The 17,962-nt window shown below is 44.4% G+C and overlaps 1 protein-coding gene across 19 annotated transcripts in view; it reads left to right on the top strand.

The window, feature by feature from the left end:
- Positions 1-6,829: 6,829 nt before the first annotated feature.
- Positions 6,830-17,962, top strand: part of DNM1 (dynamin 1) — a 66,379-nt gene continuing 55,246 nt past the window's right edge. For 13 of the 19 annotated variants that reach the window (XR_004244095.1, XR_004244094.1, XR_004244091.1 and 10 more), the window contains exon 1: positions 6,830-7,143. Coding sequence is in view for 12 of the 19 variants with exons in the window: in XM_032130990.1 (XP_031986881.1) it covers positions 6,983-7,143 (161 nt within the window). In the remaining 7 variants the exon portion in view is untranslated. The remainder of the gene's footprint in view (positions 7,144-17,962) is intronic. The other 6 variants (XR_004244090.1, XM_032131002.1, XM_032130993.1 and 3 more) reach the window with 1 other exon arrangement.

Here is a 17,962-nt window from a genome sequence, read left to right on the forward strand (position 1 = left end):
AGGGGAATCTTTGGTAACCATCTCACCGAGAAGATGGAAAAATCCCAAAGCAGCCTCTGGCTATTTGCTGTGGTCACATCTTGGCAAGCCTATAATGAGAACCTGGCAGAAAACAAACGGACTTTTGCAATATTGCTCTGTGCTGTAGACTGAAATGACTTCCCCAGCAAGTCCATCCCCTTTTTTTTTTTTTTTTTTTTTTTTTGGCGGGGGGTGGGTTTGCAGCAAAACCTTTCCTGCAGGACCTGTTTTTCATAGCAAAATTAATTTTAAGGTTTTTCAGCACATATAGGCTCTCTATGAAAATATACTGTGACTATAATTTCTTCTTATGCTAAGCTAAATCTTACAAGGATAAAGATGCATTTCTGCTCCTTGCTATTCCAGAGAATCCATCCTGAAATAATTTACTTTATAGTCTTTTTATTCATGCCAATAAAGACTACTTGATTCATTAAAGTCCTTGGAATCAATTTTTACCTGAAAGCATTGTAAGCTGAACACAGACAGTTACTGGTTTTATACAGTTATTGTTAATAATTTTCAGTACAGCAGCATATGTTGATTTTTTCCTTTGGGCCTTTTTATACCGTCCTGATTTTACAATAATCAATTTCGAGATGACCATCCATATTAATCAATGATGGGCTCTGTTCATGTCCAGAGTCCTTTATGGCTGTCTGCACAGAGAAAATGTTGTCCTGTTAAGCATGAAAACTTAAATGTCATCCTAGGGAACACACATGGAGCAAAAAACCATGCACGGAGTCTTTTAAAATAATTTTGCATAGTTCATCCTCTGCTCCTGTAATCATGCTGTTAGAGCAGCCACTGGCCTGGCTGGCTTGCAGCAGTGGGGGAAAGGGTTAATCCTACAATCCCAGTCCATAAATTAGCCAGACTTGGGAAAGGCAGAATTCAGGCTGTATAGATAAATGCAAATCTGAAATTGATGTCCTCTGTTCTTAATTCTACAACTAAAGCTCTTGTAAGTATTCTTTGTATGTAACATTTGGAAATCTACAAAACACCATGCTAATGAAACATGCAGGTAACCAAGCCTTTCTCCACTGTTAGATTTTATGTTCTGACATCGTCTAGAGGCTCCCCTCATAGAGTGGGCTTTTCTCTCTGAGGTCCTACATAGAAATCATTAAATAAACAACATTTTTGAGTTTATAAATAGTCCATAGATCTACTGCATTGAACACAAATCTGGACATGGATTTGGTCCTGTGTCTGCACAACACAACAGGCTAGGGCTGTAGGAAGCAAAGACGTGCTGCTCCATCATCCTGCAACCCAAAGGCTGATTTCAGACATGCCTTTATGTACAAATGTGAACATCACACCTACCAGAGAGGGTTTAATTGAATCCAGAAAAGAAAGCTCCAGATTCAGGTAATCACACCATTTAGTTTGAAAGTCATACAGAGATCTAAGGAAACTGCAGAAAATTGGGTTAGGATCCTTTCTTTCACTACCAGCAACAAAACAGTGTGTCAGGCTGACAGCCAAAGGGTGCTGTCAGTGCCCAGTGATTATTCGTACGCAGACCTTGACCTCCCATCCACTGACAGTTGCTTTTCCTGTAAGGAACATCTCCCTTTCAATAATTAAGCAACTCACTACTCAGTGTGCAGTGGCAAATACAGGTCATAATGGGAGAATACACAGAACCTTAAAAAGAGCCACAATGCAGACTACACAATGCAGACTACAGCACTATCACTCAAAAACAACCCATGCATCCCCTAGGCATGGGAGTGCCTCGTTGGCAATTGGAGTGAATGAAACAGAATAAGATTTAGAAGTTCAAAGTAAGACCTTGAACCAGAAAGTGCCCTGTAATACAGAGACTATAATCAGTGGAGTTGCTGGATCACGACCATAAGGCAACCTGCACTACACTTCTGTATGATTAGATCAGGGTTATGAAATTTGTTGGCAGATAAGAGGACAGACCATATGAATGCTTTTTATTCGGGAGCTGGATTGTATTATATAGCCAAGTTCTTGCTGGGCTACATGAATTTTTTCCAGGGACCAGATCAGGCATGCAGATAACCAGAGATTTCTAATTCCCAACATTATGACTGCACTGTGCAGTTTTATGTTTTAATTTTGGCTTTGAAAAAGACTTGGTATGCAACCCTTGGTGAAGCCACATCACTTTTGAAAACCCAAGTGTTTCTCAGTGCCTATGACAGCACAAGCATACTGCGGTGCCCACCATTTCCTCTGCAAACTGCAAGGATGGTGTTATTACTCATCCATTTCACCAGGATATAACTAGTTCTCACCATAATGTATTTAAGCCTCACAAACTTCTTGGAGAGAAAGCATATGGAGCTTTAAAATACTTTTTTCTCCTGTTTTGAGGGCCCATCTATTGAAAGAATGGGTCAAGTTTCACCAGACACGCTCTTAACAGCTGATATTACTTACTGGAATCACACTGTTTTCCATGTCTGTTTTATCTGGAGGAGGACTGGATTCATACAACATTTCTAACCAAAATGATCTGTGCCTTAAGGGATGTTTGCCCTCATTCTTTGTAATACAGTTCTAGAAACCTATTCCTGATATTTCTTGATGGGCAGGACAGGCCCACAGGAGGTAAAGATACAGTTTTTAGATGCATTTTACCACATGGTCAATCAGCTCCTCTTAGTGATTTTCAGTCTCACAAGGTAAAATATATGGCAGGAGCTATTTTGTGACATCTCACTGGATGCAGAAAGCACAGAGAACTCAGCTTTGTTGCTCTTAAAATATTAATTTAAACTCACATCCATGTGCAGATCCCATTCTTAATGGACTGTACGTTCAGCTTATTTCTTTCCTTATGTATATTCTGGGGAGTCATACTAACAGTAATACTGTCCCAGTGTCTTATACACTACATTTACCTTCTTTTATCTCTTTTTGGGGGATTTTCACACCAGTTCAGTTTAAGCACAGAACATGAAGAAGCATTTCACTACATTATTCTACAAAGAAAAGCTTTATATTTGAAAACTCAAAAATTAAAAGCTGCTTTTCTTTCAAATAGCTTTTGCAATTAATAGAAGCATTAGAAATCAACTTTTTTTCTCTGAGCAACTGATACCTCAAGAGATCAATGATGTTACCATGGTACCATTGCTATAGTATAGTAGCACTTAAGTACTATAACATAGGTACTTAAGTGTTTTCTATCTCTGTAGGCATCTTTACATAGTTATGGAAATTTAAGAGGCTAATTTTAGTTAATATTTTTAACTATTGGTCAGCTGTATCATGGAGTCTATATTGGTATGGACAATGACAATCCTAGGCCTGTTTCTTTTTGGAACATTTAACCTCTGCTTTTAAACATTCCATTTAAATTCTCACCTGTGTTTATAAGCATTTTTAAGAACCCAAAAGGCCAGAATTGTCCACTTCAAGACCCACAGTGATATATTCTAAACATTCACACTACCTGGAGTCAGCAGAAACAGTTTGCAAGTAACTTAGAGACTCATAAGCTAATTGCATTCCACGTTTTTGCCTCTTTTTTCCTCTGAGGACTAGATGTGTTATTTTTGCAAGGGCAAGGAATGAAGGACAGAATCCAGTTCTCAAATGTCTATTTCTAATTATGCTAACTAAACTGGGAGTCCTATTTGCATGAGGCGACAAAACCAGCATACACAACTGTCGTTATGTTGATAGCCATACATAGAAACACACATATGCTTGGCCACACGCATTTTTAGGGATTCATGTTAAAGTACATTCAGAAATATTTATAGCAACTGGGGGGGGAGAAGGGGAGGGAGGAAATCTTTCATCCCCCTTGTTTTTCTTTGCTCACATCTTCAGTTTTTCTACCAAGGCAGAAAGAAATAGATTTTTCCTATTCATTCCAGTTTATAAAATTCCTTTTGTTTTTCCTGCTCAGTCTGCTACAAACTGCTGCGTAAGTTGCAGGTAGGAGGCATTACAGAATCAAAAGGTACGTTTGCTGAGAACATCCTTGCAACTCAGTTTGTGGCAGGAGAGAAAATGGAAGGCTCAGGAGCGATTCCGAGTGCCTGCAGTTCGCTTTTTCATCAACGGGAGGTGTAGGTTTGTAAAGCTTCAGAAAATCCAAGCCTCGCTGTCTCGGATGCTCGAGTTCAATCTCTCTGGGCTGAGCGGTTGCCGTTGCAGTTGCTGCAGAAGCGTTGAGACTTCACACTGTTAATGAGTTTTTTAGGGCGACGCTGCAGGCGGACACTGCAGCTCATTTGCTTACAAACATCTCTGCAGGACAGAGAAGCCGGAGCAGATTCTGTGCGTCTCTCAGTTTTACACTAATGATCCATGTAAAGTTTGCCAATATTTCTGCACGTTTCACCACTTCCACCATTCCTTTTATTCCTTTCTTGTATACCTGGAGAGCACCCTATTAGCTCCCCTCAACCCTCCTGTCCAGTTTTGCCCTTTAAGACTTCAGTTAGGCCAACACCCCCCCCCCAACCTGCCAATACATCCCCTAAAGGACCACATTTCCCAAGAACTAAGTATGAATTTCACAGAAAAATAAAACTAGATAACATAGGAAAGAACACCTGCAAAGAAGTCATGCATTAGCCTTTGTACTGTATGAGCTCCTCAACTGACAACATAAACCCTACTTTTCCCCTCAGTCTTCAACATCAGCTGTTGACATACTGTACTTTCAATAGTCTTTCACAAACATTTCTCAAAGCAAATGGATTTGTTTCATTTTAGCTTTTCCAAAAGAATGGTATAACCAGAATGATTATTTCTAGAGCTGACTCACCCAGAACAAAATACCTACTCAGACTACATGGGACAAAGCTAAGGAGTCAACCCATGAGCGGAACTCAGACCCAAAGACACCACAGGCTGCAACTGAACCAGAGACAAACACGTCTCCATAATTCAGCAGAGACTGATGGCCCTGAACTGAGCTTAATTAAAGCTCCCAGGCCCACAGATATGGGGAGAAGCCCCAGGCGAAGCTGGTCATGGCCACTGAGAGTTTTTAGTACAGCTGGTAGATTGTGTGAGGTGATTGGAGTGATGTGACTGGGAATTCTTTCTCTGTATTGCAGTTGGTGAACTGGAAGTTCCCCAGCAAGCTCTGGGAAAAGGACAGTTTTCTTCTTATGGTTCCTCAAATAAAGCTTCAAAGATCCTCATGGTCTAAAGTTCCCTGAGCTTCAGCTCTGATCCAGGGAGGAAGGTGACATCATTATTTGAGCCTTTGATACTCTTCATTGCTCTTTTTGTGGTGATGTCTTACAAGAAGCAGCTATCTACCGTGGGTTTTCTTCCAGACTCCTTCAACATAAATTATCAGAATGGCTGCATGGATGCTCAAAGCCTTTTGTCCACAGTCTATATTGAGTTTCTTAAGCTTATTTCTTGAGATTTACTGGGTAATTTGCCGAGAGGAAAAAATAGCATTGACAACCCCCAAAACTGCCCACATATGCCCTACAATGGTGTTACCCATACAGATGGAGCAGCTCCCTTCCCTTCCTTCAATGTTCTTACCTGCACACTGGTGATGTGTTAGAGCATGAGGCAAATTCATCCCTCACCATGGTTGCCTCAGTTTCTCTGTATGTCCAGGTAGGTATTTTTGCATGGATTAAATTTGATGGACATCTGTGAAATACTCATTATAATTATTATAACTAAAAAGCTGCCATTTAAAACAAAACAGACAGCTCAAAATCTGTTGCAGTTTTTTGTATTTAATTTCTCCCACCACCCCCATCTCTCTCTGAGCTGTGAATAGGAGTCTTGGGTAGCACGAACTGAGAGCTGTTTGAAATGCAACATTCTCCATCCTTCTGAGTCATTGCTAGCCATCAGATGCTTTTTTGAACACTTGTTTTCATTGCTATACTTTGAAATCAAATAGGGCCTCATGTTATATTCTTATTAAAAACCCATCCCTTTCAAAAACCTAAAGCTAAGCTGTTCCCTCTTTATTGCAGACAAGTCATTTTAAAAACAAAATCTGGGTGCATAAAATGAAACACCTGTTTGTGTTTCTCTAAAGCAAGACTGGCAACAACATCTACTGTTTCACAGCTATAAACAGAAAATGATACATTTTTCATCTGTGTTTGAATGAAGCAGCAGAACCACAGAATGGCTTGGGTTGGAAGGGACCTTAAAAAACATCTCATTCTGCCCTCTGCCATGGGCAGGGACACCTCCTGCTAGACCAGATGCTTACAGAGTGGTAGTGTTTTAGCAATCCTCCAGTTTAATAATCTCAAATGTTTCTTGTATTCTGGTGATTTCACAGGTGCTGTCTTCACACAAAGCCCTCCCATACAGGTGCCAGCCCGTTCCCAAGTACTGTGACCAAACCATGGTGCACTGACTGAACGGTGTGGCTGAGAGGATCATATTGTGCAGGTGTAGTAACCAAGCCATGTGGGTCCTTCGACCAAATCTTACCTGTTCGCTGGCAGCGCTGCACAGCTGCAGGGAGCGGACGCCACAGGGACCGTGGCACTGTGCTGGCGGTACGGGCCCACAGAGAGGTGCACCGTGACTGACTGCGGGGCGGGCTTACCGGGCTGCACACCCACACCGGCTGGGCCACACAGGTGTGTCAACCTTCCGCACACAGACACGACCCCACGCAGCTCCCGGGACAGCCTGCACTGCTCTGGTTTTGGGGAGCGAGCCCCGTTGCCAGGTCTCTGGGAACAGACACCGGTGCCACCCCTATCCCGGCCTCTCGCAGCCGCCGGACTACATCTCCCAGGATGCAGCGCGGCGCCGGTACCTTTAACGCCCCCTGGCGGCAGCACGGGGCGCTTCACAGGCGCGGCGGGCGGGCTGAGGCGAGCGGAGCCCGGGCGGCGTCGAGCGGGGCGAGGGGCGCGGGCTGGAGCCGCTGCCCACCGGCCCCAGAGCCGGGGAGGGCTGCGGGGAGGGTTAGTGCGAGCTCGCCTGTGCGAGGAGCCGCGCCGCAACCATGGGGAACCGCGGGATGGAGGATCTCATCCCGCTGGTCAACCGGCTGCAGGACGCCTTCGCCGCCATCGGGCAGAACGCCAACCTCGACCTGCCGCAGATCGCCGTGGTGGGGGGGCAGAGCGCCGGCAAGAGCTCCGTGCTGGAGAATTTCGTCGGGAGGTGAGCGGGGGGTGTCCCCGGGGGGGCGCGGACAGAGCTGCCGCATGGCCAGCGCCGTGCGGGGGCAGCGCCGCGGGGTCCGCGGGCAGCGCGGTGTGGGAGCAGCGCGGGCAGAGGCTCCGCACGGGCAGCGCGGTGCGGGGACGAGCTCAGGGACAGCGCGGGCAGAGCCGCTGCACGGACAGCGCGGTGCGGGCACTTGGAGCGCGGTGCGAGGACAGCGCTCCGCTCGCAGCCACTCGGCTCGGCGAGTGTGTGGTGCGCGGGCAGCGCTGCAGGACGCCCGGGCGCTGCGGTGCAGGGGTACGAGGAGGCGCGGGAGGGAGGGAGGGAGTGAGGAAGGGAGGGCTCTCCGCCTGGGGGCATTCCGCAGCGGGGTCCCCGCCACTGCCGCACCTTGGCGGCCGGTGGGAGCCCCCCCTTGTCTTGGCTGTTACATAACGCAGGGGGCTGAAGTGGCTGTGGGGACCGGCTCCATCCATCCCCTGCTCGGTGTGGGACCGCGGGGCTCAGAGATGGATGTTGTCGCTGCGGGGGGGTGATGCGGAGGGTGTTTAAGTTTAATCTGCTTCGTCCCCCTCCCCCAGCCCAGGCTCGTTGTCCTCCATAGCGGATGCCATGTCAGGAGCTGCAGGGAGGCTATAGGAAGGACGGGGTTATAGCTCTCCTATATGCTCAAATCCCCGGGTGCTACCATTTTGTGACAGGCAATATACTGGTGTCTTCCCTTCATGTGACCTTCGCATTCATCATCTGCAACTTGAGTAAATTGCAGACCGCGCTGCCTGAATATCTCCTTCAGCGCAGACACACAACACCTGGGGAGGGGGGGTTGTTCCTCACCTTGTTCCTGGCCCTGTTAATTAATTGTATTAAGTTATATACGGGTTTTAGTTATCAAGGTGTCTTTTTATGCTATGAGGAGCACGCAGGTTTCTGGTGACTTGCCTTAAAAGCAGTGACTGCTGATACCTGGTCAGATGCTTGCGTGGGCTTTTCTCTTTCAGCAAACAACATCTATTGGATCTTGTTCCCCCACCCCCACTTTTTCTTTTAAGCTGTTTGCTGTTGGATGGCTTATAAAGCTTTTCCACTGTCAGAAGGGTCTGTGGTGTGGATTAATTGCTTGTTTAGCTGCAAGTAGCCCCAAATTCTGGACCTCTTCAAGGGTATCTTTGAGCAGTGAGTGCAGGGTGTGCTGTGTACTAGGAGGAAGGCACAGGGATTGTATCTGGTACAAAGAAAGCATGGTCAAAACAAAAATTTTTCTTCTTTGCCGTAGATTCAAAGAGTTTTGGGAAAATAAGAGTACAAAATTTAAAGAGTTTGGGATCTTTTCTAGCTAACTTCCAAAGGTCCATGCAGTGTATCCCCCAGAGATGCTGGGATCATGCCAATGGAAGGACATTGCAGAGACACGTTTTACTGAGCCTCTGTTGGCAGTGCGTGGTTCTCAGGTCATAGTCCAGGATCCACTTGTTTGTCTGTAGTCACAGAAAATTCCTGCTCCCCAAGTGAAAAACTTGTTGGACTTTTGTAGCTTTCTAAGAAGGGGAAAATGGATTCTGAAATCTGTGAGCAAAATGGGTTCACCTGTTGGCTCTGCTGTTTTCATGCTTTCTAAGTACTGGCAGTCAAACCTCGTAAATCCTTTTTAGAGGATCTGTGCAGGCAGTGCTGCAGTGGTGTCGTAGATAATGTAGGGCTGCTGGACCAGAGGAGGGTTTGTTGAAGGAAGGACAGTTGGTGTATTGGGGTACACTGCTCCTCTCCTTTACATCAACCACACAAGGGGATTTACTAATCCTTGGTGCATCTCCACTGGCACCAATTTAAAACTGGGGATTTTATCTGCTTGATGGAAAATATATGAATTCAATGGTTTTCTGTCTCTTTCTGATGACTCCTGTCACAGGAGAACTTGTGACCTCATCGTGTCCCATCAGCTGTCTCTCTAGCAGCAAGTTATAGTGCTGTGGCTTTTAGAAAATGAAATAATGAAGGGTCCCCTGAGCAGGAGCTGAGAGCTGTCCGTAGAAAAGCATTTAGAGGAAATAATTGGAGGGGAAATGGAAGATGTCCGTGTGAAGAGATCTTTCTCCATTTGATACCCTTGAGTGCTGGCTAGTTTAGAGACTGGTAACTTGAGACCTCTTACCATAGAATGTATGTGTATATGCTGCAAACCCCAATCCTGTTAAAGTAGTGTTGGGGCCCTGCTGTAATGTACAGTCTCTTTCCTTTCTGTGTGGGTACTGGAAGCCATGATAAGGAGCTATGGAAATAGTACCCAGAATAAGCATGGCTCCTCAGTGTAATTGTGGTAGGGGCTATTTTCTTGTCTGAACAGTCATAAGAAGAAATTATGTGTAGACCTAATGTGTACAAATACAATTATTGCTGTAGTGTGGACATGACATATGTCACTGCTCCAGCTTGATACCAGGATGGTGGTGCAGCTATTGCTCAGCAGCTGCTCGCTGCACAGTGAATGTGAGCGCTGATGAGTTTCTCTCTGAGTGGATGGAAATCTGTGCGAGAACAAATGCTGATGTGCTTCATACTGGCTGATGAGCATGATGCAGACACTTCAGCAGAGGGTCTGGAGGCCCCACCAGGGCTGGTTTCCCTGCTCGGGACCTGCAGGGCTCCTTTCAAATTGTCATCAAGTCATGTTTCCGTAACAGGACAGCACACTTGCCCCCTGCCAGACCTGTGTTGTGGCTATGCAGGGCTTCAGTCCAGGGCTGCTGCAGGTACCTTGCAGTAACACCGAGTCCCACACATGCTGGAAATGGCCAAGCAGGGAAGAATGATGCTGCCTGCAATCAGTGTTTAGTTATGTGTCTTACCAAACAAATTTTTTTTTTGCCTCCGGAATGTGATGGCTTACTAGTTGCTGCTAATTGCTTTTTCAGTGACACTTACTCTGCTGTTAACAGATTATCCAACAGTGCAGAGCTTGTATTTATAATACCAGATGTCAGTGTGGCTGCTATGTGTGCTTTTGCTGCTGGAGTCTCAGCATGGTGACTCGGATACCGGCTGGTGGTGATAAAATCACTGAAGAAACGAGAAGCCATGTAGAAGCCGGACAGGTGACACATCTCTCCACAGACTGGTTTATCCTGGGCACCAGAACTGGAAGGAAGGTTAATTGGTTGAGCTCCAGGCATTTCCTGTTGGTGTGGTTATAGGCTTGTAGGATAACTCAGGTTGGAAGGGACCTTAGGGAGCATTTAGTTTGTTCTTAAGGTGTTGTTACTTCCCTGCTGGCTCCTTTTCTAAATAAATAGGTCTTGGAGCAGGCACCTGTACCAGCAAAATTGGTCTGAAGAAAAGAACAAAGCATGTGGTATGTGCTAATTTGATTTGAGAGCCCAAATGACTGAGGAGGTTGTACAAGACAGCCCACTAGGCTGTTTGTATAATCATCCATGTTCATGCCGCTCTTACTTTGCCATGTAAAAATAACAAATATGTTTTCTTTAAATCCTATGATCTCAGAGCACTGTTACACAAATCTTTGGATTTGTGGGAGTATTACTGTTATCTGTGCTTTACGAACAGGAAAACTAAAAGCACTGGGCTGTGTTCAGCTGGCTCCCTGAATGTCTGTGCCTTGTGGTGGTGGTGGTGTCTGATCCAAGGCAGGGTGCTGCTCAGCCCTGCTGGGACAGCTGCATTGCTCTTCGTGGGGAAAACAAGGCACCTCTGACTTCTCCAGAACAGATGGTTTCAGGGGGCTGCTGAGGAGGCAGTGACTAAGGGCTGGGAACAGTGGGTGGAAGGACTTGAATGGAGATGAAACCATCTTGTTTATGATCAAGGGACCTAAGCAGTGCCAAAGTTGTGAGAAGTGAATCAGCGTTTACTTGACCCCAGACCCGAGCTGGAATCTGGTACCCCACAAGCATCCTCTCTTGGGAACTGTGCACGCAAAATAGGGGTACTTAGCAGTCTGTCACCAGGCTCTGATGGTATATGCTGAATTCCCTGATGTTCGTGTGTTGCCTGGAAGGAATCAGGAGACAGGTGTGGGCCCAAACTCAACCATGTTGGGCTAACCTTGCCTCTTCTAACACACTGAAATTTCCACTTAGGTAAAAGAGCAGGGAAAATGCAGCACTGCAGTGCCTGTGGCAGTGGAAAGGCTAAATACTCATTAGGCATAGCTGCAGTAATTGCTATGACAAAATCAGGCATGGGCCTGGCAGCAAGCGTCTCTTTGCCTTTCTTTGTCCCGTACCGTACCGGTGATGCAAAGCTAGATCCTGAAGCTGCAGGGTTTAGTTTGGCTTCAGGTATAACTTTGAGGAGCAACTTAATACCTTCCACAGCCATTTAGAGATAAATACACCCCCAAGATATGATGAGGGAATGCCTTCCTTGATAACACATACTTTGCTTTGTTATGGAAAGCTTCCCCAGCAAAATACCTGCAGAGGCCAACAGCAGTATTTAGTAACTATGTAGAAGTGAAGGATCTTAAAGGGGTGCATAAAGAGATCGAGATACTTGGCCTGTTACTGCAGGAAAACTGTTTTGTTGATGATCTTTGTACTTTTAAGTTACTCAGGCTTCTGCTGCAGTGTGTGCCTTGCAAGCTTGAGCGTTGAGGACTGAGTGTTCAAATCTTAGTAAAAGTCATAGCTACATTATGTATAGATTGGGAATGTCTGTTGTACTGGGCAATGCTGAGCATCGTTGCAGTACTTCAGGAGCAGATTTAAATTTAAACAAGAAGATACATTCATGGCATGTGCTTTGGCCACAAAAGAGGTTCTTAAGTGCGATTCTTCTAAATTTTTGAGGGTTCTGATTTGAGATGTGTGCTGTCAGAGAGATGATTAATTGCAAGTCATGGGCCCTTAATTGTTATGTGATAAATACATCTGTGAGCCAGTCAAATCCTGTGTATTTGCAGCTTAAAGACATAGGCACTGCTTGTGAACTGACTTATTTAGGGTTGCAGTGGATGGTGCAAGAGCCAGGAGTAGGATTCTGCTGCTTAGAGAAATAAATTATGATCAGATAAGGCCTTCAAATGGCAGTCAGTCTTTGGTCTCTAGTGAAGAAAATACCTATTTTTGTCTTGGATTAATTGTGGAAGGAAAAAAATATGGAGCATTGGGGGAAATGGGTAATGTGTTACAGCAGACCCCAAGATAAAATAATTTGACTTAAGAGAGATCTGTTGAGCTCTGAGCAAACACTTGTGGAAGGAGGAATGCTAGAAGGAGATACATGATTAAGTTAAAACATAACATAACATAACATGGATGGCTGTGAGGGAAAAACCTGTGAATCTCAGTGTTTGTAGATGCAGCAGCAGTGTCTGCCTGTGTTTGTTCTCTGTCAGCTTGTTTTAATCCTATAGGGTTTGGCTCAAGTAAGTAAAAGTCTAATATTTTTTCTACTTCCTGCAGCAGTTACATGTTCTCTGCAGATCTTGCTGTCTGTATCTTTCAGCTTAACTCTTTAGTGATGATCTTGTGCTTCTGGTAACTGCCCACTAGCCTTATATTCTCTGGAAGAAGAGATCGTTATGGCATGTCTCAGATCATATCAGAACTTACCCATGGAAAGGAAACCAGCTGTATCTCTAGTGGGGAACCTGATGCTCAGTGTTGTGCAAGTTGGTGTTTGGACCTACTGGTGTGTAAAAATGACACATTTCCTTGTCATTGCTAGAATTCATCACCTGATAGCTGACAGATCAAGGATGCTGCATTTCCTTATGTGGACCCCTCCTTGTTAGTATGATAATCCTCAAGTTGAGAGTCTTAGAACATCTTGAGTTTTTTTGATAAGTCCTTACTGTACTTTGAGACAAGTAAATGTTGTGGAATTTTTTGTGTGTTTGCTCAGTAAACAGGATGCAGTGATACAAGGCTGTAAAGAGGGAACAGAACCAGTGGGGAAAGGAGTCAAAAGTTCCCAAAAGCTAAACTGTCAGCTGCTACTGTTTTTCAAAACTTGATGTGCTTATTACACAGTCAAAAAACCTAAATAAAACCAGGCAAAGCAAAGATGACCTACTGTTTTTAAAGGGTACTGATTGTTTTCAATACCTATCTGGGAATGCCAAGCCAAGTCCTTGACCCTGACTTTTCCAGATACTCAGCAGGCAGAATCCTGCTAGACTTAAATAAAAGGAATGGGAGTCTGTCTGCAACACCTCCTATCTGAGGCGACTTCTGAAAATGTTATTCTAAGGCAGGAAGTTAATCCCCTTCCTGATCTGGCGAATTCCCGAATGTCCCTATTTTTGTACTTCAGGTTTGAGTCTGTCTGTACAAGTGTGAGTAAAAATTGTGGATAAGGATTTTTAAGATGGATCTTTTTGAGGAGAAATGGAAGTGGCTTACAACTTAGCATAAGTTAATCAAGAAAACAGTTCTTGCTGTGTTCTAGCTACTGGGGTGAAACTTATTATGATGTCTCGAGCAGTGAGTTTATTGGACAAGAGCAAACCCATGTGTGCCCCACCCATGTGAGCCAGTACTTAGTTTTTTGTTTTAGGCAGTGCATTTGAGTGGCAAAACCAGAAGAGTTAGTGAAGGGGTGGCAGGCAGTCATCTGGAAACGTATGGTGTTCAGCCTGTGTGCTCAGTGTAAAATTGGTTCTGAGGTGGCGTCTGTGAAAGGAGATTTACTGACAATAAGTGGTGTAAACCTACTTCCTTGATATGCCACTAAAAAAAACCACCCAAAAAACTTTGAGTATAATACTTTTTTCCTTCTTGGACTCACAGATCTGGAACCATATGAGTCAGCGTACTGCTAGTTGGGAGGAGAGATGAAACTAAATCTGGTCCAGCACCCCCCCTTCCCCTGCCCAAACCCAGAAATCTAGTCATGCATGATGGGAAAAATAGCTTACTAGTGGGACAATTTCTCATTCTACTTGAAATTTTCTCTTCCTGGTCTCCAACCTGGTTTTGCACATTCTGCTAGAGAGTGGAATCTCATGGTTAAAGAATACTATCTCTGATTACAGGCAAGTGGACATGTGGTAGAATTCTGTTCCTTGCTCTGAAGCTAAATTCTTAGCGATTAATTTTTTTACCTTTTTCTCCATCCTTAAAGGAGAGGCTGTTGGTGTCTCTCATGTCATGTAGGTGTATATCATTAGTGGACACTTGAAATAGCACTGGAAAAGTTTAAGCATAAAGTCATAAACTGTTTTTCTTAACAATAAATGAAAACTCTAAAGATGGCACTCCAGTGTCTGTCTGAGCCCTTGCAAAGGCCTGCCTTCTCTGTAGAAGTGTTGTGCCAAGAAATTTAGTTCTTCATGCAGGTTGGTTTGCTCAGTATTTTGCAGGTTCCTTAGGTCTGCTCTGCTGAGGTTGGGTCTGGTGCAGCTACCTTTGGCTGCTGGCATAGATCAGGTGCAGGATTTGAGGAGTGAGTGTGTTCTTAGAAAACTCTTGGAGATGAGAGGCTGCCCTAGATGGCCTGGTAGCACTTGATTTTTTGAGCATGGTCTTTCAGGGCAGGGATGTATAGCGCAGCTCTATAGAGGAATGAGCCCAGGGTTTTGTACCTAGAGACTTTCAGCACTTGGATGTTCTGGTCAGGTTTGGAGGTGGTCAGCCTGCAAGCAGGACTGGTTCTGAAAAACTGCAAAAACTTATTTCTCTTAATTTACATTTGTCTGTGAGCCATCTAAAGTACACATCCTGCCTATTTTGGGGTGACTTGATGGAGTTTGGTAATGCAGACTGGATGTGTTACTCAGAACTAACTACTATAGATACTGGGGTAGCTGGGAAGAGAGAGCTGAGAACATTTCAGTGTTTACTGATGAGCAGGCAAGACTGCATCAAAACGCTGTGACAGGAAACTGAGGGCACAATTTAATGTTAGATGTTTAAACAATTATTCCAGGTGACCCACTGATACTTTGTACTTAGGTCCAGCTTTGTTTTCAAAGTCCTATTAGTGAATATTTTAATAACAGTTGACTATAAAGTGGCTCCATAGTTTTCTTAAGCTGTCTCATGTAGGTGGGCAGACAGGACAATTAAGTTGCTGGTGTTTGCTTCCTTTGTGACCTTCAGGTTTGTCACAGCTCTGAGCCTGGTGCTGACTGTAGTAGATAACTGCTTTGCTTTCCTGCAAGACACAATACAGGAAGAATGAGCCCTGAGTCTGAAATCTTAACAGTGTCTCTGTTTTCTCCAGAGCATCTGACATGGCAAATTTTGGCAGACCCAGCCATGACCAAATGGAAATGACATGGTCCCTGGTTAGTAGCTTCTTGCAATTCAGCATAACATGCTTTTGGAAGCTTCTTGGAAGCAGACGTTATGCAAGCTCCTCAAGCTGTGTCTTGCTGACTGGAAGCAAACTTGCCAGCTTCTGCCATTTTTCTGCAAGTCTTGTGACTTGTGTGGCTTTTCTTAGAGCCCTGGCCACAGCAACTGAGCTAACAGAAGAGCAGTGTAGCTTTTGTATTGAAAACAGCAATTTCCAGCATGGAGGTTTGAGGGTATTTTTTTTCTCCAAAAGATGCTGTTTCCCTAAATGCTTCTGGAGACAAGTATAAAGAATCCCAAAACTTCTAAAACCTGCACTGTCATCTCTTCCCTTCCTAAAAATCAGGGCTTACTCTCAAAACTATAAGCTCTGCTAAAATACTTGTGTTGCAGTTGCAATGAACAATAAATGAGGTTTGGAATAAACCCAGTACCTCACTTGTGACGGAAATGGGAGTTGAACTGGAGTCTCTGGGGCTGAAAATACTATTTTAATAATGTATTGCCTCAACAGTCTCCTTTAACTCTCCCTTTCCTGTTTCTTGTGGCTTTAGGCAGCATTGTTGCAGCCCTGTGGAAGGGTGAAGAGTTAATACAACCATAACAGATGTGAGAAGTGCTCAGCTCCTGCCTGACTGCTCTGACTGTCATTTTGGGGCTGGGAAACACTCTTGCTGCAAGAGTGGCCGGTGTAGTATATGTGATGCTAAGAGAGGACACAGCCAGTGTTAAACTGATACTGCTGTGGATTTTGGCTGCAAAGCCAGGCAGTGTTGCTGGAATGCTGTCTAAAAGCTGATCATAAATTGCAGCTGTATTTCAGAGTGGTTTTTCAGCTGCATTCAGACCCGTTCTCATATCAATAGGCAGAAGTCTACAGAGATGCTGAGCAGTCAGTTCTCAACATCTGCAAATGTTTTCACAGCACAGCTAACTTACCCTGGAGAGCACTAGGACAAACTACAATTTTTCCCTTTTTTTAAAAAATTGAGAATGGAGATCCAGGGATGGGGGAGGTGGTGCTGAATTTCTTAGAACAAGGAAAGAGATACCTAAAGGCAAAAATCTTGAAGTCTTTGTTCAGTTCCTCCTCTTTGTTTTCCTGCCAGTCTTACGTGTGTAAAGACAGAGTAAGTTACGTAGGATCTGGCTCAGGGCTCTGACAAATTAACAGGCTGTTTCAGCCCGAGAGCTCTTCCTCATCCAAGTAGTTACAAACTTCTAAAAACGGGGCTTATAATGACTGTCCATTTGCCACCTGCCTTCCAGCACAGGAACAATTCCCTGTCAGCAGAGAAATATATCTGATGACCTCTTAGTTCAGAATTAAGTCAATAAACAACAAAGCTCTAGTCCTCACAGGTTTTATGCTGAATTTAGCCTCACTGACTTGTTTATGATTTACTCTGAGCTTACACTGCTCTGGGTCAGGATGGGACCCCTCGATTCTAATACATGTTAGGTTTTCTCTCTTTCTGGCTGCTGTGATCTCTTGTGTAATCTCTGGCTATTTCTTAAGCTGATTGTGCTTTTACTTTTAATAGAAGTTCCTCTATGAATAGCTGGGAATTGCCTGAGCATGGTGATGGCCTTGAGAGGAGATCTGTCGCAGTGGGGTTAAAGCTACGGGTAAGGAGGAGGTTGGTATGTTCTGAAATGCAGAATACCCTCAGGGATTGGTGCATGACATGTGTCACACTGCAGAGCTGATGCTGCAGCTCCAGTACTGAAGCTCAGGTCACCTCTTCTACATCGTGCAGCTCACAGCAGAGATCCCAGCAACAAACTTCTTCCCATTGGGCTTTGCTACTTTGATTTGTTCCTGTTCCTAAGAATTACTCTGTTTATGCATATTCATGCAAGATGTGTTTGTTATCTCAGGCCTGCAAACTACCAGGCACCTCAAACTCATTTTGGAGAAAGAGGTCCATTTCCTGAATGAATTTGTATAGACTATTGAAGGAATTATATTTAAAGAATGCTTACTGCAAAAGAATAAGTCAGATACTGCATTAGCACTTGGTATTTTGCCAACTTCTGCTCGGACAAAGTTGAATTCACACTGGATACCTGGAGGGGCAAAAGCAGATGTCTTAGAAATCAGTGTGTTAGTTTAAACAAGTGGAGTGGAGATACAAGGGGGAGAAATTTAGTTGAACCCTTTACTTGTGGAAAATAAGGAAAGGAGTGGAAGGCTGTAAGACTGTGGTCTGTCCAAGTCACTATGCCACAGTTTTTCTATGGATTCAGAATGCCCACTGGTAAGGCAACACCTTTTTTGATCTTCCTCTTTTTTTTTGTTGAATTAAGCCCAGCCTTTTTGTCACCTCCCATGGTCGCTGCCCCAATTTGACTAGAGCAAAATGTTCCTTGTGGCATCAGAAGTGTTTTTCCAGTGGTTGATCAAAAGCACTTTGGCAGGCACATTGGAACCAGACAGGAGGTCAGAGCTCATCTCTTCTGGGACTATTGATCCAATTTTTGTTCTGGTATAGCCTGAAATGGAGATGTCTTGTGTGGTTTCTTAAGTAGAGTTTAATGCTTCTGACTTT

This window comes from Corvus moneduloides, chromosome 21, assembly GCF_009650955.1.
Source record: "Corvus moneduloides isolate bCorMon1 chromosome 21, bCorMon1.pri, whole genome shotgun sequence".
Classification (NCBI taxonomy): Eukaryota; Metazoa; Chordata; class Aves; order Passeriformes; family Corvidae; genus Corvus; species Corvus moneduloides.